This window comes from Dicentrarchus labrax, unplaced genomic scaffold, assembly GCF_905237075.1.
Source record: "Dicentrarchus labrax unplaced genomic scaffold, dlabrax2021, whole genome shotgun sequence".
Taxonomy (NCBI): domain Eukaryota; kingdom Metazoa; phylum Chordata; class Actinopteri; family Moronidae; genus Dicentrarchus; species Dicentrarchus labrax.
In genome coordinates, this window is record NW_026136711.1 from 14,540,076 (window position 1) to 14,561,101 (window position 21,026).

At 39.9% G+C, this 21,026-nt stretch overlaps 2 protein-coding genes across 4 annotated transcripts; both read right to left on the minus strand.

The window, feature by feature from the left end:
• Positions 1 to 9,396: 9,396 nt before the first annotated feature.
• myorg (myogenesis regulating glycosidase (putative)) lies at positions 9,397 to 17,465 on the minus strand. Of its 3 annotated transcripts, XM_051415555.1 has the most exons (4): positions 17,352 to 17,444; positions 16,619 to 16,738; positions 13,512 to 13,892; positions 9,397 to 13,322 (listed from the first exon to the last, which is right to left on the minus strand). In XM_051415555.1, the coding sequence occupies exons 3-4, from the start codon at positions 13,772 to 13,774 to the stop codon at positions 11,531 to 11,533; spliced, it is 2,055 nt and encodes a 684-aa protein (XP_051271515.1). In that variant the 5' UTR covers positions 13,775 to 13,892; positions 16,619 to 16,738; positions 17,352 to 17,444; the 3' UTR covers positions 9,397 to 11,530. The 3 variants fall into 3 exon arrangements, with proteins under 3 accessions (XP_051271515.1, XP_051271514.1, XP_051271516.1); XM_051415554.1 differs by lacking the exon at positions 16,619 to 16,738 and having other exon boundaries at positions 17,352 to 17,465; XM_051415556.1 differs by lacking the exon at positions 16,619 to 16,738 and having other exon boundaries at positions 17,348 to 17,427.
• Positions 17,466 to 17,494: 29 nt separating this feature from the next.
• Positions 17,495 to 20,086, minus strand: LOC127372135 (uncharacterized). The gene is made up of 5 exons (XM_051415559.1): positions 19,853 to 20,086; positions 18,755 to 19,068; positions 18,637 to 18,684; positions 18,371 to 18,490; positions 17,495 to 18,267 (listed from the first exon to the last, which is right to left on the minus strand). The coding sequence occupies exons 1-5, from the start codon at positions 19,970 to 19,972 to the stop codon at positions 18,177 to 18,179; spliced, it is 693 nt and encodes a 230-aa protein (XP_051271519.1). The 5' UTR covers positions 19,973 to 20,086; the 3' UTR covers positions 17,495 to 18,176.
• Positions 20,087 to 21,026: the final 940 nt, after the last annotated feature.

The following is a 21,026-nucleotide window of genomic DNA, read 5'->3' on the forward strand; positions in this document are numbered from 1 at the left end:
CTATTCAGTATTTTACTAATGTTCCACAATAATGTAATGTTTACATTTAAAACATCTTCTTTTGGGGGCTTTTCCAAGCAAATATTTATATACATGGTTGTTTGTGATTAAATCAGTATATATTTCTGCCATCCTTTAAAGTCTCCATGCTACCCTCTTGCCATCCCACAAATATTTCTCCAGATACGCCCTGCTCTTTTGTAACCTCTGATACAATTTATGTAATTTATGATGATTCCAGAAGTTCTTCCTTTAAAAACAAATGCAGGTTGACTAACAATGAATAGATTGCCCCACGTTTAAAATTCCCCTAAATGACAAGTGTACAAGTGTTAGAAAGCTTTGAAGAACTTGTGACAGAGAGTCGTGGTGTTTGAGCCATAAAAAGCCAGTAAACCTGCATAGAGCAGAGGGCCACAACAATGTCTGTCTCCTGGGTTAGTCCTTCTTTGAGAAAATAAGAAGGGCTGCAGGGCAGGAAAAACGGGTCAATATCACAGTGTTTTTTAGGAAGGAATATTGCTGTATGTGTGTTTGAATAACATCCTGAGGGGAATTATTGATCAACACTACAGCATGAAAAAGAAAAGTCCCTCAATGGCTTCAAATTGTTCCTAAATTGCTGTCAAATGAAGGCCACTCACATTAGGTTAGCTGCATTTGGAGGGGGGAAGGAGCGCCTTGGGTGAAATGGGATGTGTTGCATTTGCAAATAATTTTGATGTTTTCATGTGCATAGGAGTACCAGTATTCAGACTATTCAAATATTAAAGTAAATGTTTTTTGTAGCTTTGTAAACCTTCTAGCATTAACATATAGTATCTATAAATATAAATTGAGAAATACTCCATGCAGATCATATATGTATAATTCAGATCCTTACCAAAATAAAATTAATTAACCAGTTCATATAATTGTAATGTTGTTGAGAAAATGAGCTTTGTTGCTGTATTTGATCAACGCAGCTAATCTTGTTACCATTGATGTGATCGGTGACAACAGCAGCTCTATCTCATCTGCTCTCCACAGAAAAAAAAGAAAAAAACAATACAACGCTGGTGTGATGACAGGAATTGCAATTTAGAAGTAGCTTTGCCCCCTGACTTGAGAAAGCAGAGGAAAATTAAATCCTGTAACTCAGGGGTTCTTTTTCAGTGCAGAACCCAAATTAGAAATTTAGTCTCTCATCCTAGGATACAGACTCATTAATATTTATTGGTACTTTTACTTTGTGGTACAACACTAAAAGTAGAGCCATGACCTACTTTGGGTCTGATCCATAGTTTAAGAATACATATTATGCTCCATTTCAGAGGCGACAAAATATCCTTGTATTAAAAGTAAGAAATAAACTGTAAAAAAAATAAATCTCAAGGACATTAAATCCCTTTTAGTTGACACAACGAGCAGAATATGAAAGTCAGCAGAGTGAAGGATGCAGGGAGGCAGAGACTGATAAACAGAAAGAGAAGATGTGTTATCAAACTTGCCAGAAGGGGAATCAACTCCCCTGTCCCTATCCATATGTTACTAAGGTGATGTTCCATGACATCCATCCTGACTCAGACACCTGCCAGCCGGAGGTTCTAGCACTGTTCCCCTGCACGTCCATCTGGACCACTACTACTAGTGGCAGCTGGAAAAGAGGACAGGAAGAAGAGGTAAAAGTAAAGGCTGCCAAATATGAAAAGAAAATGAAGAATGGAAATAAATAATAAATGGATTAATTTAAGTCTTAAAACCTGGCTAGCTGTTGTAAGTTAAAGCAGCTTGCGGGAAGAAATAAAGGTTTTGAGATGGTGCTCACATGACCCTGACCTTATACCAAATAAACTAGATATTAGCTATAAAAGATGGGTTAACCAGGGTCTCTCCTCATACTGCACATTTTTTAATCAGAGGACAGTGAACAGTTTTGATGCATTGAAGAGACTATATGGTTTAAACAATAGTGACTGCTTTAGATTTCTTCAGGTTCGTCATCACATTAATAGTTTTATTCCAAAGAGCCAAAAAGTATTTGAGAATGAATTGTTAAAAATGTTTATTAGTGCCTACAGAGCGGACTCAGGGCTTAAAATAATTTCAATATTTTATAAGGGACTCCAAGTAGTTAAGACGAATAGTAACATCTACATTAAACAAAAATGGGAAAGCGAAACCAACAGTTGCATCATAGAGGAAGTCTGGACCAAATATTGTGAATTTCAATGGAAGATATCAAGCTCAATCTCTTGGAGAGTGTTTGGCTGGAAGAGTCTCAGCAGATATTTTATTTCCCCTGTTCAGCAGTCTCATCACTCAGGTTCCTCCAGTTGCTGGAAAAAATGTGGTTCTCAGGAGGCAAACCATTACCACTTGTTCTGGGCCTGTCCAATTGTAAATGCTGTCTGGCGTAAGGTCTACAAAGAATTAGTGATGACATTTGGAACGAAAATTGCTTTTAATTGGGACGAACTTCTCTTTGGTTTTCTACACTCAACATCTGTAAATATTAAAACAAAATACTTGTTTGGTATTCTGAGTGTAGCTACTAGAAAAGCAATTACAAAGAAATGGCTTAAGCCAAATGGCCCATCTATAGAGGAATGGTGTGACATTATTTTTTACCTTTTCTGTGAGACTAGAGAAAACTAGATTTGAGGAAATTTGGAAAATGTATATTGCTCCTTAACGCCCTTCTTTTGTTTAACTGCTTGTAATTTCCTATTTTATTCTCTTCTTAGTATGTTTTTTTTTCTTTTTGCCATTTTAAAACACCGCATGTTCTGTTCATATTTGTATATTTAAAAAAAATTAAAATAAATTGTAAAGATGAATCGCTGTATATTTCTATCAAACTAAATGTGTTAAGTGCTGATATGTGATTCTAAATAAAGAGAAAATGGAAAGAAAAAAAAAGAATAATCAAATAAAAATACTGGAAAAGTGTACAATATAGGACCTAAAAAAAAAAAGAATAGTCTGCACTGGTTGGGTCTTTTTCCCTTTGCAAGTTCAACAACATTGTGACAGCTATCATATCGGGAGCTATGTGGTTGTTATGAAGCATGCAAGGTGTTCTTTTTGAAATGAGGTCTAATGGTGTATTCATTCATCCCAGCTAGAATAGAGTGTGTGGCTGTACTCTAAGCAGCTCCCTGTCTGTTAAAGATAGATCAGCAGGCAAGACAAGGAGAGAAATAACAGAGGAAACAGAGGAAGAAAGAGAAAAGCCGTTTTGTCCCTGTCGCCCTATTAATTTGAGGAGAACTAGGAAATGCCAGCAGGATTAAATGTGTTACTCCCACGGCTCGCCCCCACCACCACCACCACCACCTTTCTTATTCTTTCTCTCGCCGAGTTCAAATTAAAGGATGGGGTGGAGGGGGTGAGGGGGGTGTTGGGTGGGGCAAGGAGGAGGGTGGAAAAAGAGAAGAAAGGTGTTAATTGCTTGCCAATCGATAATTCTATAATTACTTTGTGACAAATGGCTGGCTTGCGGTGCTAGGGTAGGTTCAGAGGAGGGTGGGGAGGAGGGTGGTCAGTGGGCGGGGATGTTAAAAGGGATTGGCCATGATCAGGAACGGAAATATTTGCTTTTGTGCCTACAAGCCTGGCTGCCCCAGGGATTTGTGACAGGGAATTTATGTCAGGTTTAAACGTGAAGCTGAGTCTCCCTGGGGGGTAGGGGGTTGGCGGGGGGTTGCACATGCACATAATGACACTTATGCAACACAAAGCAGTAGTTTCAGCCATAGTATACCTTACCTGATATTGCGCCACAGATTGAATGAGTGACAAAATCCCTTTATTCTGCTGTACAGCAGACAATAGCCACACGGAGTATGAAAGCATATTAAAGATAGGCTGGCAGATTATCATTTTTGCACCATTAAATTGTCAGACCGATTCAAGAGAAAAGCGGGCTGTTAAAGGAAACCTGGAGCGAGTGGTTTGAATTTGGCTAGAAGACTTTGAGTCTACTACTGCCTGTCACAGTTCACTATCTTCCAATCACAGTTTCATTATGCCAGTCAAGCGTGAAGTGATGGGAGTCTCTTCTAGCCATAGGGGGAGCTTTAGGCAGACAGCAGGTGGGCTATCTGGAGACCTGCACAGGTCAGGGCACCATGACACCTAGCGCCCCCTAGCTGCTACGACTGGGCGGGGGAGGGTCATAGGGGCCAACGGGAGATTGATGGCCCACCTTCACTCATGTCAGATCACCTGTCAGCACGCCCCTGGCACTGAATCCATTTTGTTCCAAGCCACCATTAACCTTGGACCAGTTGGATTCATTCCCCCTCTCCATGGACCAGGCCCCTGCAACCTTTGTCTACTACAGCTGCCAAACTAGTTACTGGGCTCAACTTTTATCATGTTCACTGAGCTTCCATCAACATGGCCGTAAACAAGGAAATAGTTGAGGCAGAGTTGTGCTTTCTCACCCAAGTTTTTTGGGCACACAGAACCAAGAGCTTGTGTGATTACTGGGGAGCAATAAGATGACCAACAGATTCACGTGTCATCAATATTGGCTATATTGGTATTTTTTTAAGTATCTGGTAAGCTTTAAAAAGCTTGCTGATTCTGTTATTGATTAAATATGCCTCAATGCTACTTGTACCCCAAAATCTGCCACTCTGCACAATTTTGGATAAATGCACTGTTTTGTCATTGTGACATCCTGTTGTGCAGCATAATAGTATGCAGAATTTGATATTGTATGTATGATCCATCTATATATGAAGCATGGTTATGAGCAGATGTTTGATCATTTCACAGGCCTATAAAAGGGCGATTGGGCTGCCAGTGGCCGCTGTAATATTGATTGATGGTGGGCAGGTGGGGGCCACAGTGCTGCCCTCAGACAGACTCTGTTTATTTATACAGTCTGCCGTCTGCCCACCTTACCCACCACAGGGCTACATTCACTGAATTTACAGTCGTCAGGAGAGAAAAATATGCTAATGATGCCGCGTAGCCCTGAGGAGAAACAAAAACATTTTCAATTCAAAGTTTCCACACTCGTATCGGTTATATCAGGTTGGATCTCATGCACGTTCACCACCAATACAGCGCGTACAGTATCTCAGCTCTTCGCAGCACCAATCCATTATTTGCTACTCTGTCCCCTGGGGCATATATAAATTGGATCCAATAATGAGAGGCAGTAATGATTGTCTTTGCGTATTTGGTCTTGATTTTCAATTATATATTGTTGATATTATTGTCCTGGATGCTGTGCGTTGTGGTATTAAATTGAACTTCTCCGTAAAAAATGGACTCAGCGTCTTATTGAACATGCAAAGAAAATATTGTTTTCAGGCAAGGTTTTATTATAGCCAACCTTCCAACAGGCTTATTCAAATCTATGCGTTTGCATCTACAACTTTGATCAGATACTGAATGCTCTGTAAAATCTTGATAACAGATCAAAAGTCACGCAATGCGGAAATAGGGAGTGCATATTCCACTGCTGTGACACACACAGAGACAGAACAAATGAGAGAGAGGAGATAGTCCTCTCCACACCATTAAGGATGCTGAATAGTAAAGTCCTTGTTCCATTCCAATTTTCTAAGCTTTGAAGGAGTTGGTGGTTGGATGTGGGCTGCCTCACAGAGCATGTCTTCTGTTCCACTGAGCACACAGTAGCTTAGGGATCAGCCTGTGTCCCTGACAGGAATGTGTGCCACTGAGTGTTGGCCTGTCCACTGAACAGAGCTGCGAGCCTCAGATCAGTGGCATTGGCTGGCCTACGGGTTGTTCTTTATGGCTGTGTCGCTGAGTGGCTGGCTCTCTGCTGTGCATGCGGCAGCCCTCCAGATGGATGCTGGGACAGCGGAGGCCACAGGGCTGAAAATCCCATCAAGTGGCAGTTCCAGGCCCTTGCACTGAGAAGATGAAGCGCACCAGCACGCCAGGGGACATGGGCCAAACCCTTCTGCACCTCCATCACCCCCCAACCCCAATCCCTTCATGCCCCTCTTTCCTTCCTCCCTTCATCCCTCTCTTCCCCTTTTTTCTTCCTTTTACAGGAGAAGACCGCAAGCCCAACCAGCCAGAATATGGAGTGTGGCCCTCGGGGTCTGTGGCCCTCGCTTGTTAAATAAAGGAGCTGACTGGTTGATTGATAGACCCTCAGCAGTCCCTGCACCTCACATGTTTCCCGGTTCGCTGCCTTATATACGAATCCTTTGTTGGCCTGGCCTGCGTTAGCGTTTGTTAAATGCACTGTTTGATGGATGGCACCAATTTTCCTCCAAAACCCAGATGAGCCACCTAAGCACCTTTCCCCCTCCCCTGGTTTCTACCCAGGTAAAACCCAAGAGCATGAGGGGACAGGAGTGTTCTAAAACGGTATCAATCAAACAACCTTGTGCACGGCTGCAGCAGCGACGCAATGTTTCAATTATGCATCTGTACCTCAGTGCCTGCCATTTTGTTCAACCTCTTACCCCCACCAAGGCACAGAGGAAGTGCCCTGCCTGGTGTCCTCACCCAAGTCCTTAATTTTACTATTTAAGTGTGTCTGCATATCTGTCACCATTTTCCTTAACTCTATACAAAGTATACTAGCGGTATAGACTCAATATTTAAGAGAGCTTTATTGTCGTTGTCTGCAACAATAGGATGAGAGGTGCACAGTCTAGGGCTTTCATCAATAATTAATTTGGTCTATAAATTGTCCAAAAATAGTGAAAAAACAATTACCTGAAGCGAAGTTTAATAGTTAAAATAAGAAAAAGTAATCCTCAGATTTAGTCACTGGAACATGAGAATCCTTAGCATGTTTGCTTGAAAAGTTAAGATTATCGACTGTAAAATATTTTTACTAACTAAAAATATTTTTACTGAAATAATTGTACTAATTAATTAAGTTTTAAAATTGTAACAGTAAGTTATAAAAACAAATATTTAAGTGAAAACAGGATGCTATACCATCACACCCAGTTATAAAGTTAACAAATGGTGCTACCAGCCAACACCAACTATCTTTGTCCCTGTAATGCCAGAGGCACCCTCTGAAATCCACAAAGGCTGCAGAGGAGTGTAAGCCTGATGCAGTGCAGCCAACCGACAGGTGAAAAAGATAAACAGATGCGAGACCGGTCTCGGGGGTGTTGGGTTCATTTGTTACCTAGCGAGGACAGACATATTCCTGTCAGACAAGCCATGGCAGCACCAGATGCGAGGTCATTCTAGTTACGGAGTGAAAATCTTGGGTTAAGGACAAAGATTCTCACTTCACACAAGAGACGGCCATGGGGTTTTATTTCCCCTGTGGTCTTTTACAATAAACGCTCGTTCCACACATAGCTCCAAGAAGCCAGAAAGCTTTTTTTAATAAAAACTGAAGCTTATTCATCATTGCTTGTCTCTTGTCCATTACAGTTTACTGTAATGCTGAACTAACCGCAATTTTGATGATGGATTCAGTTGTTTAAATATTCTTCTACAATTATTTTGATTACAGTGTAAATGTAATGTTATGTCAAATAATTGCCATTAAGCCACAGAAACATACACAATACTGTACTTACTTGTACTTTTTTTTTTTTTTACACCAATTCTTGATGATGGTCATTTGTTTATTAGTATTGTCAGATATTTCTAACTGATGACTTTACAATAACCATAGCACTGATTAGAAAAGTAAGTTGGAAATTTCAAAAGATGCATTTGTTTTTAACATCTTTTTTTGTGAGCCAGCTGTGTTTTTATGGTTGCTGTTCTGAGCACCACTTCTCCTGCTTCTATCTGTGTAATATATGTGCATTACGGGAAGGACAGACAACAGGCAGGCTCATAGAAGGAGGATTTGGGAAGGTACTTGAGACACACTGGCTCCTAACCAGAACAACTGGCGTCTCTCCTCTGCAGATGGACACACAGGTGGGCTCACAGGTGGGGAAGGAAGGGGGAAGTGCTTTGCCAGTTTTGTGTCCTGCTTGTGTGTGTGTGTGTGTGTGTGTGTGTGTGTGTGTGTGTGTGTGTGTGTGTGTGTGTGTGTGTGTGTGTGTGTGTGTGTGTGTATATATACACGCACATACAGTAACATCTGGACCATGGTCCACTGACATGTCAGAGAGAAAATGTATCAATGAAGCTACACTGCACCCTTCTGGATGTCTGCAGCACCACATGGCCAAAGCAGATTTTGTGTCATTGTTTAGTTTTCAGAAAATTTAGAAATTTTAAAGTCAGCTCTTAAAACCTGTGAATTTTCTTCTTTTTGAATGTGTGAATCTGTTTTACCTTTTTTTAAATGCTCCACAATATAGGTTTATACTGTTATCTCTACTCTCACTGCTATCAACTGGTAAAGACACGTTTTTCCTTCATATAAATCAACAAATGTATTTTTATGTGCTTCCTTACACTGAACGATAGGCACAAATATATTTAAGAAAGCCCCTATTGTTTTGGAATAAATTGGTCCTTTTTGACCCTCTTTTATTCAACCCTCCGAGAAATCTCCTAGTTCCTCTTGAAGTTCTTACATAAATGATTTGTCCAGTCTATGAAAAGATGGGCAGAACCAAACAATATGATTGCAGAAAGCAAACTGACAAATAATATTGATTGCTGCGAGACACAGACAGCTAATCAATGAATGTATGTCCTCCCCGCACAAGCTGCAAGTCAAGATCAATTCTGAAGAAAGATGAGGCATTGGCAAATAAAGTGAAGTAGTTCTGAAGCATATCCCGCTGTTGTGAAATGGAATAAATTCCCCAAACATATGAAAAATCGACTGTAGCTGTAAGAAGTGGTCCAGCCAGGCTGTTTGAACTCAGAAAGAACAATCATGCTTAATGCTGTAATTCTAATAAGTATTGTTGCTATTATCTCCTACCAAGTTTATCTTTTTTATTCTTGGTGTCTGCTCGTACACTTTTATATCGCTTGCTCTCTGGCCTCAGATCATGAACCACCAGATGATTTATTGATCTGAACACAGCCTCCAAATAACCTGCACAATTGTTTCATCACTTTGTCATTATTGGCCCATGATGAGCCAGGCGCCAAAAGTTGGAAAAGTCCCTGAAGGGTGTCTCTTTCAATACTGAATTGATAGGCATATTAGTTTTCATGTATTGCAGACTCATAAGAGGTTACAGGTTGTTATTGGCTCACTGGTTGCACAGTCAGCTCACTGACCTGAATGTCATGTCCATGTGTCTTTCCTTCTTGTATTTACTTTGGAGGTGTGTGTAAAAAGTAAAAGTCCGGCATATATTGATCACTCTTATGGCGTTCCTAGAGGATTTACAATCAATCATCTGATAGTGGTATTCATGGTAGCGAAATGTAGCAATTGTGCTTTATTTTTCCATGTTACTTTTCAATATTATTGTGTGTTCTATGCAAATTAGGTACAACAAACATGCTCACAAACAGCAAAAGTCAAACTGGATTTCTTTTAATACATGCACACAAAATTAAATCATATTTGCATTCTTGCTGAAATTAGTGCTGCCCTTAAGTCACATGCAAATGTTGCTAATATTCAGTTACAATAACTCGAGGCAAACAGCATCACACAGTGGGTCAAAATACATAAAACCAAAAAAAAAAAAAAAAAAACATTAAGTCCAAGATATAGCCTCTCAGTCTTGTCATAAAGCAAGACAGTCTGAGACAGAAATAGCCTCAGAGGTTGGCCTGGTCCAGATGCTGAGTGAGAACTGCTATAAATACGTAGCATTGTTATGATGAAAGTATATCAAGAGACACAAACAAAACTCAGAGGTCAACCTGGAAGCCAGATGTCAAAGTTTACACACAGTCAGCACAGAAAGGTAGACAGCATTTTTTTTTAAAAAAAACTTAAAAAGACAAATTGCCAAATGATAAAATTGCACCATAAGAAAATGGATGTTTCCTCATTGTTACTTCGATAACACAATATTTTTATTGCAGCTTCAAACTTATGTGGCTTTTGTGGTACACTTTGTTGACCATGTGATTTCCCACAAAAGGGTTAACTCACCTCATAAAAGGGGTTAAATTAACTATATTTAATGATAAATGTACAATATGGAAAAATGCAACAATAATAAATGTGTATCAGAACAACAAATCACTCATAGTATGTGGCAGTAATTATTAATATATGGCACTTAGAGATATCACTGCAGTTACAATATATTCACATTAACAAAACACAAGGTGTATAAATACACTGTACCATTTAATTTGGTGATTAATTGCTGTTAAATTCATTGACTTCCACACTGCATACCAATAAATTAACCAGTCTATTATCATTTAGGTTACTGTGTTTCAGAATTACAAACATCAGACCATTTTCCAAAAGAGATTTCTTATTCTGGATGCGGAAGTCAATGTATTATACATTATAATATTAGATGTTTATATGCATTCAGAATCAGCAAAGCACAAGACAAACAATTACCAGACACTTCAACACTACAGCCAGAAAAAGCTGTTACCTGAGGAAGAACATAAAATATTTAGTGCCTAATAAAAGGCATCTTTTTCTGGGCTAAGAGTAGTTACATGACACTGTTTCCCAAATGAGAGCAAATGCGGTTAGTAACGATTAAACTTCAAGCATACAACCTGATAAGTGAAGCATAAAACCTGACTTCCTGAGAAGTATCCCAGAGCAGAGGAGTAGAAGAGTCATTAGTTTCAAAGGAAAGTAGGATATCTCACTCAAACTGAGAAGTGTTTATCAATATAGAGTTTTATGAAGCCTATTTTCTTAATGATAAAAAATGACCATTCAAATTTTCCTTCAATCAATCTGTTTACCTGTTTTATCTTCGAAGCGCTGTTAAAAAAACGTTATGGTGTATAATATAATATATGCCTAACTCAATTCACAGTTTTCATATTCCCTTTTTGACAATTGTTTCATATGTACAGCCTTTAAAGCGACACTATGTAACTTTTAAAATATGAAATGACGCATTCTTCTTTGTATCCATGAAATTCTAAATTCAAAAACATTAAAACAACTTACTTTAATACATGCTAGGCTTTTGTTGCCTTCACTGGTCCGGTATGACTACTAGCTTATGGCAGCTAAAGTTAGCAAATGATAGCAAACAGATATTGCTGTGTAACTCATGTTATTGAGTCAGTTTGTTGCCTTTATGACTCTTTATGACTCCTTTTTGTGCAACTGCTATATGATTATATGTTTTACCATTTATAATTAACCCATATTTGTCATTTGCCACTGTCACACCTCACAGTGGCAAAGCAAAACTTACATAGTCTCAAGGACACAGATATTTTTCCATTAAACAACGAAAAATGCAACCAAAAAAAGCAATAAAACATTACAATGAGATTTTGAGCCTTTTTGAGTCAAGCAGTTTCAAATTGGTAATATAATTAGTGTTAACATTTTCAATTTCTTTGAAAAGTTAAATACTTCTCCATATTGAGCAACCTTTTCATGCAATGTTCCTCCTGCCATGCATAAAAGCTCATTTGTAAAGCTTGTCTTTCAAGCAAATTGGAACATTCGCTAATCAAGTCTGTTCAGCTTTACATTTCCTTCTTGCTAGACCCAAACAAAGTAAGCAATTTCATCCAGATCCACAGGATAGTCTGTGAGGTGAAGTGGCTCCTTGATATCAAATCTCTCCCCCTTGTAGCTTCTCCAACGGCCAGCGGGGAGGTAGATGTCACGCTCTTGCTTTCCAGGCTCTAAAACTGGGGCTACCATGAGGTCGTCCCCAATCAGGAACTGGGAGTCGATTTTATAGGCTGTCTCATCACCTGTGGCAATCCACCACAGGGGCCGTATGATTGGGTCCCCAGTGTCCAGCACCTCACCAGCCAGCTCCAGGACCCGTGGCGCCACAATACTCTCATGGAGGGCTGTGTATTTCCGAGCAATTTCGACCACCTCGTTGTCGTATTCCCATGGCGGAACAGAAAACTGCATTGAAGGCATGAAGGCTGACAGCTCCAGCCAGCGGATATAGAGTTCTCGATCGGGTAACGCACGATTTCCATCTGTGCGGTTCAGATAAGCATTCCCTCCAATCATGTCTGGTAAAATGAACTGATAGCCAAGAATGCTAATAGTGAGCACTGTGGGGATAAGAGATTTCAGACCCAACTCATAGCCCCACACTGAGTCTCTGTCAATTGGCCTGAAGAAGCAGGATATGTTCTGGGACTGGTAGCCACTGCGCAGCTCAGCTCTATCGTTGTAGGGAATAGCCATTTCTGTGTAACGTCTTGTGAAAAAACTTGGGTCCCGAATGGGAGTTCTGGTACTAAATTTCCATGGTAGGTAGTTGGTCTCCCCTGCATCAAATTTAAAAGATGTGACCCCATACCTGGAGCGCAGTGAACGTAGCTGGGAGGAAAACCAGTCACGGGCTTCTGGGTTTGTGAAGTCCAAAATGCCACCAATGCCATTCCACCAGCGCACCAATGCTGGGAGCCGTCCCGTTGGCTCCCAGACAAACAGCCCCCTCTCTACGCAGGTATGGAAGTTTTCCGAGTCATAGTTAACAAAAGGGTGAATCCAAAGTGACACAAGAAATCCATCTGATTTCAGCTTTTGGAACATGGCCGAGGCATTGGGGAACTTTATTTGGTCAAACTCAAAATCTCCGTAGCGGCTAGTGTAGCGGTCATCTAGTTCCAGGTGGCTACAGTTAAAATTATGCTTGCGGATGTTGGCAGCATACGCCAAGAGTTTCTCTTGGTCAATGTCAGTCTTATGTAGCGCCCAAGTTGACCATATAGGATGGCGAAACATGACTTTGGCAGGCACTTTGTTGGGTTTGTTGAAGTATCTGCGGACCATGTACTTGTGTATGGAAGTCACATCCAATCCCACGCACACTCGGTAGCTAAGTTCAGCACATGGTGCCTCTCCTGGGTTTGGCTTGAAGGGACTGTCATTGTATCGTGCCTGGAAGTACATGGTCTTCTCTGTGTCATTCCAGCCCAGGTGGAAGGGCACAGAATTGTTTATCTTGATGGCCGTAGCATTGGATGAAAGCCAATAACTCTCCAAAATTCCACCAAATTCATTGCGGTTTGAGTAGATGTCACTAGTAACAAAGGGTTTGGGAGCCTGTTGACCAGAAATAGAAATAGGCCAGTGCTGAATTGCTGACACTGCACCACCATACCAGTGTGCAAACTTGTATGTCATAGCATGCTCAACAGGAATGTCAGGAACCAATTCCTCCCAACGAACACGGTAGCATTGCACCGTGTCCTTGGGTCGCACTGTCTCAATGAAGAAGTTCAGTTTTCTATCAGTGGTACTTCCACAGCTCAGCATCTCCCCTTCCTTGGAACACGAATCCAAATCCAGCGTACCTGACCTGCCGAGATTTAAATATAATTAAAAATTTTAAGCAATATCTCTGAACACACATTTCTTTTGTTACAGTTAAATAACTGAAATGACTTGCATGCATTTACATTTAACATTACTGACACACTTAACACAACTGAAATATGTATCATTACACAAACATAAATAAACATAAAAAAAATTCTAAATGACCAACCTGAAATCCATCCTGAAAACAATAGATCCTCCCTGGTTGCGGATAATGTACCCATCTTTATTCAGATCCAGTAGCTGAGTCTTAAGCAGCTCAGCTTTGCGTAGAGAGGCTATGTAATAACACCATGCAGTCACTGCTGCAATCACCAGCACCAGGCCGATTACTCCAGCTCCAACTAAGGGTCGAGTTACCTTGCTGTGTTTCTGTTTGGGGATAACATCTGTAATTGTACCTCCCGCTCCTCCTGGTACAACTTGGTACATGACTTAAGTTGTTCAGTGGACAAATTTGAGAGATGCTGTTCTAGGGGATCATAGAAATGTTTTCCAGGGAACCTTGTTTGTCTCACTCTGGCCTCGTTGTTATCTCTGTTTGCTTTGCCTGTCAGGAGAGAGAGAGAGAGAGAGAGAGAGAGAGAGAGAGAGAAAACAGACTTTAAAAAGTCGGTACCTTGCTCTTTGTGTAATATTTGCTCTTCTCATATCAACACTGGATTTTAGGAAAATGTTGTTCAAAATAAAATGATTACTACAAAAAGGCTGCCTGTTGCTGGAGCCTTTGTACAGTACATTTGCCTAATATTGCTTACAAGTTCTGGTTAGTCAAGAAATTCACTTAACTATCAGAGCCATCCAGAAAAACAGCCTCAGCCAGATCAGCAGATAAGATGTGAACCTGTTTCTCAGTCTGTCTTGTTTCCTTGTCAGTTCAAAGCCTCCATTAAATTTCTAGCATTGTCTTACATGATCTGCATTGCTGCACAAAGTGATTTCACAGCATTACGCTGTCAGGATATAAACTTTAAAGATGTGTTTGGGATTTAACAAAACAAATCTGCTGCCAATTACCCATAAGAGGATAAAGTGAATGTTCCCAGCAGTAATTCTAACATATGAGTTCGATTGAAAGAAGACTCATTTGTATGTAAGGAAGTAGAGGAGCAGAAAAGGGGATTTTGGCCTTAGAGCTCTGCCAATACCACAAAGGAGAGGAAAGAATACTAAACTTTCACACACTTTCAAGCCAGACAAACAAAAACTGGAAGTAACTGGGTTCAAAAATCAAACATTTTGACAACCCTGACAACATATCCAACACAAACAGAGAGACACGTGTATATTTCTATTGAATTTAGACCTAAGTGCCCCTCCCAGCAGGAATACAGCAAAAACTCTTACGGGTAATTAACTGGTTGATGTTAGTTATTGTGGCTTTAGCTTAATCGGACCAGATTACATTATAGCGTACAGCCAACTGAAGGGAGTTCACTCCTCTCCAGATTCCCTGTTTGCTGACCTAACTGGAATTGACCCTCATGGTCTGCCATGGCAGCAAGGGTCGATAATAAAAAATGCTTGCTATTAATTAGCAATCTAATTGACTAATTCTGTGTTCAACCACCCTTAGTATAGATTTCCCCCAACAACAGGAGTGATAACATAAGCCCATCATTAATTAACAGAGAAATAACTGTTGGTTCCTTGGAGATTCACTCAGGCTGCTGGACTCAAGGAGGGAAATTGACCCCAAAAGTCAGGAGATGATTTACTGTATATTAGGCCTAGCCTATAAAGATTTATGTTTGTTGTTTTTTAATAGAAAAGTGCAAGGACAGATGTAAGAACTGCAATCTATAATGTTTTATGTTATAATTTTACATTCATCACATCAAACTGCAACTAACAATACTTTACATTATTGATCTGCTGAATATTTTCTCCATTAAGCTATTCATTGTTGAGTCTATAAAAATTTGGAACCCTGCTGTGATATCTTCAAATTGATAGTTTTGATCAGACAAAGATATTCAATTTCTTAAGAAAAACAGAAAATTGGGGCTGCAACTAACTATTATTTTAATTATCCATTAAACTGCTAATTATTTTCTTTCTCTTTTTGTCTGTAAAACATCACAAAAAAATGAAAAATACCCATTTCCCACAGCCCAAGGTGATATTTAGAAAGCTGGTTTTATTTTACCCACCAAAACCGAAAGATTTTCAGTTTACTATCATGTATGACAAAGAAAAGCATCAAAACAAGATATTTTAGATGCTGGAAAATTAGTTATAAAAATAGTTGCTGATTAATATTCGCTCAATTGACTGATTGATTAATAATTTGATCATTCACACAACATTCACATTTGTGTTCTTGGAAGATATAACTCCATTATTTAAATAATTTAATAAAGCACTAGAGGAACAGTGGGGACTACAATGCAAACCTTTGTCATATATTTCCATTGTGCCAAATATCAAAATCAATGGAAAGCATTGATGGGAAACAATACATAATGAAGTTCACATGACACTGAAAGTAAATCTGTCCCTGGACGTCTGGTACAATCTTCTTTCATTTAGTACATATAGTTGAAGAACAAGGTGAATATTTGGCAAAAATCTTTAGAACTATTGCATTGAAAGCGATCAGATACACAGACCTAACCCCAAGGTGTTTTATTTGAGGTGGCTCTTTTTCTGTATGTTTAGTCACAACACACCATTCACCTTAATTATGATGAACACCTATCCACCAGGTTTCATGAAAATCGGGCCAATAGTTTTTCCGTAATCCTGCTGCCATAGTGCAGTTGTTTTGCTTTCCTTTTCTGCTGTTTTATTTTCCTTCCTTGGTGTCTTGGGGCAGTATGTATTATTATTAAGTAAGGAGAGTATTATGGTCACATACTCTATTGTCCTGTATTCTATTATGGTTTTGCAATCAGCTTTCATCTATCTTTTAATTTGTTAGTACTTAGTGTATTATAATATTATTTATTTTGCTATATTATGAATATGACTATTTAATGAATTTCTATTTACTTTTTACTTATTATTTTAATTAAAGTTTTTTTCTCAGTCACAAATTGTTTTGCTTGAAATTACTTAAAATTATACATTATCTTATTTTCTTTTTACACTATAAAACTACAATACCTAATGAAACAAAAATCATTCATCAAAATGGTTGACAATTAGTTTTCTGTCTCCACTAATTTTCAACTTTTATCCCTATTCTTTCACAGAAAATAAATAAATAAATACATAAATAAATGTTTTTTAAGCATATAGTGGCTTTTCTAAACAGAAATATTTCACTCAAACCTTCTTTTTCCCACTGGCAGAGTGCGAGAAGACAGAAAATGTTGAGGCTGAGGCATTTCATTGTTGACGGTGTGATCAGGGGGCCTCATATCTGCCATTTCAGCCGATTCACTATCTATTCTGACATGGAGAAATAAACACAGAAGTGCTGATACAGTCTGAACAGCAGTCTGAGAAAGGCTGACTACCTCACGAAGTGTGCGCGCGCCTGTGTGTGTGTGCGTATGACTGTGCACGTGCCTAGAGCGCACGCGTGCGTGGAGTTTGCGTTAGCGTGTTGCAGCATTCTAATTATAGTTCTGTTATTATACAGTTAGATGATACACTTATATAAGTACAGGAGAGGACCTTAAAGAGGAATTATCAACAGTGACGAGCTTCACTTCGGTTGTGGCTATTTATGTTCGACTGTTGTTCGACATAAGTTGAACTTTTTACGTGAGTATTTTTATTTATTTTTCCATGGAATAAACACACAATAACTACACACAAGTACGTGTTTACAAGCTAACAGCCAAATGGTGCAGAAAAGAAGGTCTCCTGTGCTAATGTACCCACAACTTCCAACAGTATATACGGTAAAGTCTAATGTATAGAAAGCCGTTGTTGTGCGCCGTAGTGGGTGGTGCAAGAAAGTGAACAGAGGGAAAATAACATGGAATCCATAAAGTGGCATTCTCGTTTATGCTCGTCCTGTTTTATATTCAACTTCAAAAATAGAGTTTTTACCTACCGACCAGTGGTCTACCCCTCCCCTCAACAGCACCAGGCACAACTTGTTTGCTACAGTTCACAGAAAAAGACCAAGACGCATCTATGCTGCTGCGTGTCCGCCCTGACTACGCCTACTGTAGCATGGGAAATGTAGTCCAGTCGTTGAACACAGAACTTTTTATTTTCTTACTATGCACATTGTCACACTGTTTTACATGATTTAAGCAAATCAAACTGGTTGAACAACTTTTGAAAAACACACAGTGGCTGTATAGTGAGAGCCAAATACTATTCAGGACTTTAGGTCTATATGATGACCTTATTAGCACTGGTGCTATATTTTGTCTACTGTATGGTATCTCTAGAAAGTACTAATAATAATCACCATAATAAGTATGTAATACCCATGAGTAATGTTTCATTGTTTGCAGCACTACTTCTTTTTTAACCTTCCAAACATGCAATAAAGAATTCCTATATCAAATTTAGACAATTATCTCTCTCATAGTAGGATAAAACTTTAATGTCATAGAATGATGCACATTAGGGGCACAGTGCCTCTTCAATTTCATCACCATGAGGCCCCTTGTGGGAAGATCTTTGCTGCTGATTTAGTGCTAAACTGTAAAAGTGTCCATGCTGTATGTAGGGAGATAACAGTAGTGAGAGTGCAGCCAACAGTCACATTATTCATTCTTACACCTTGTCTCACTGGGTTAATTAGTAGAGAATTAAACAATAGTGAAGTTAATGATCCCTCTTTTTGCTGGGAAACCTCCAGAGCCCCCTCAAGGACCACTGCAGGTCCCCGATCCCCACTTTGGAAGCGAGTGCTCTAATAGTCCTAACGAAGGCACTCAGACACAAACTCTGGGTGTATGATGTAGTGTCCAGCTTGGTAGGGCTTCACCACATGGAAGCAGCTGTAGCACCCGCTGTTGAGAGACCATTGGAGCAAAAGTTAGACCTCAGTGGTTTTTATTTATGGCACACTAAGACATCTTTTCGTCAATGCAACATTTTATATTCAACATGCACCTATAATCCAGGCTGCTATTGGAGCTGGACCTCCGGTATTGTGTCAGTGGAAAGTGGTGTTGACCTGCTGGAGGGTTGCTGGTTTGGGGTCTTGTCCGAAGATGAGCACCTGCATGTTGCCTGTCAAAAACAATGTCTGTTTCAGGTTTTTACACAACAACGCGGCTTGTAGAATCACTCAGTTATCAATCAGTAATGTTCATCAACTCATCCAGTGTTTTCAGGGTTTAAAGGCCACAAGAAGAGGTCAGAGGTCATTCTCTCACCTGAGTTGCTGTGCTGAGAGTGGATGAACATTCCTCTGATAGTCCATCCTATTGCAAAGAAAATCAATTAGAATCAATGTGTATTTAGAGTTATCTTTGATAGGTGATCAGCTGCTACCTTGCTGGGTTCTTCAAAGCTGTGTGGGGCTGAAATCCGGCACCAGCAGGAGGCTCAGGCAGCTGTAGTTTCTGCAGTCCGTCAGCAGAGGGCAGAGCATGTAATGTGGATTGGTTGACAGGGGGCATGAGGTTTGGTTTGCCTGTGTCCACTGTGTTTAGATAGTTGCCAGGACAAGTTGTTACTGGGTGGAGGAATGATAAATGTCTGACAGGAGGGAAGAGTGGACGGCCAGTTTCCACAGGGGGCAACGGCTGTGATATTGTGCGGCGTGACCTGTAGTTGGAGTGGACAGTCCGGGGAAACAGAAAGTCCTGGGAAGGCATGTATAGGTAGAAATATAAGGAGAGAAAGAAGCAGATAAGGGGAAGGAGGAACTAGATATCACTGTCTCAGATAATCTCTCCTCCTCACTATCCACTACACTGAACATATTGTATACAGTCTATCTAATTTATGATGGTTTTAAAATGGCATATGTTTTATTTTTTATTTTCTTACTTTTGTCTTTATAGTTATTAAATAAACATTTTCAATGATTATTCCTTTCAGATTTTTCTCTTAGTACTCTCAGAATGTAAAGAACATTCAGGTTCCTCTTAAACGTCTTTCCTCTTTGTATTACTACTAAAATACACTGGAAATGTATTCATTGTCACCTCTCTTGTGCAATCATTAAGTTCCTTTTTTTTCTCTACACAATAGACTACTCTCCTCTTAGCTCTGTTTACACTATGTCTGGATAAATACATAGGCACGGAGGAAGTACTGAATAATAGATGGGATACAGCTTTCACCAAGCAAAGACAAATGTAAACAACCGGCCACCAATTAATGTAAGACACCTTAGTCTGGCTCAATGAAGAACAATAAAGAGAGTGCCAATAATAAGTGACCCAATTAGTCTTGTTTGACCTTAATTGCACCAACTGGAAATGTAATGTTATAAAAAACATTATTTTGGCAACATTATTATTGCTAAATTACATCTCATTTTGGAGACTTGTTTTCTCAAGGAATTCTACATTTCTTGCACAATCAGAAATAATTGCATTGTCCTTTTAAACGTCCACAGTCCATGTGGCTGTGGTTTCTTACCGGCCGGGGCTGGGGGTTGTTCCTGCGGTGGGCAGAGGTGGGTCGAGGTCGCTCTCGTTTCGCTCTGCCGGGTGAGGCAAACTGCTCTTTGTACATGGTGATGTAGAGCTGGGGAGCCATCTTCACTTATTGTCTTGTTTATTTTCCACTGCTTCCCTCCAGTCAGTCTGAAAGTCATGAACATCCTTCTCCTCCCCTGTCACCCCATGGCTCCTCCCTTTCCCTCATACTTGTTATAGCTGTTATTCTTTTACTTCCACTTTAATCTGAAAAATGGCCCGTGCCATGCTCTTTTTTTATGCTTAAATTTTTTTTCTAGGTTTTGCATGCCACCTATTTTTCTGGTATACATTACTTTTTCTGCGTTCATGCATTGCAACATAGTATTTATCTTGTGCATGCATCAGTAGCTATAAATCCTGCTTGGCTTCTAGTTAACGGGCAAATAGATGATAAAAATGTTGTATTTAACTTGTAGCTATTGTTATGAATCTACTATGTTGGAGGTAGAGACAAGGTAAGAGCATCCTTGCTGAACCAGAACAACTCTTTGTTGCTACCTGAGCACTCAGCCACTAATCCTCCTAAGCCCCAGGCCCCCTGCAGTGACACACATACCTGGGGTCACTGTCCATGACCTACTTCCTTCCCAGGGCCCCTCACAAACCAGCCAGCACTGATCTCAGACACTAACGCTCAGCTCCGAGCTGTTTGGCCTCCTTGTAGTTAAAACAGAATCAGCCTTATCAGATCTGCAGAATTGAAGCAAACCAGAAGAGGGATGGGATTTCTAAGAATGTCCAACCAGAACCCACCCAGGGTCACCTCTATTCACTGTCAGCATGCCACATGAGCATCAATAATTCACTAAGCGCTGTAGGGTGCCTTTGTGCCTCCGTTGCTCTCTCTTTCTGAGTTATCTGTGACAGGAACTGGCTGTTCATCTCGCTGCAGTGGCTGGGCCTTGTTTGACAGCCATGTTAAGCCCAGTCAAATCCATGTCAACCGTATGCAGAGCAGAGGACATGGTAATAATGTGGCAGGAACGTCCTTCATGGGTGCTCAAATCCAATCCAATCTCTAGTTTGTGTTCCTTTCTTCAGTAGACTTTGATACAAGGCATGTCCCAAACTCCTCCTTTATTTATTTTCTTTACCTCACATCTCCTCCAAAC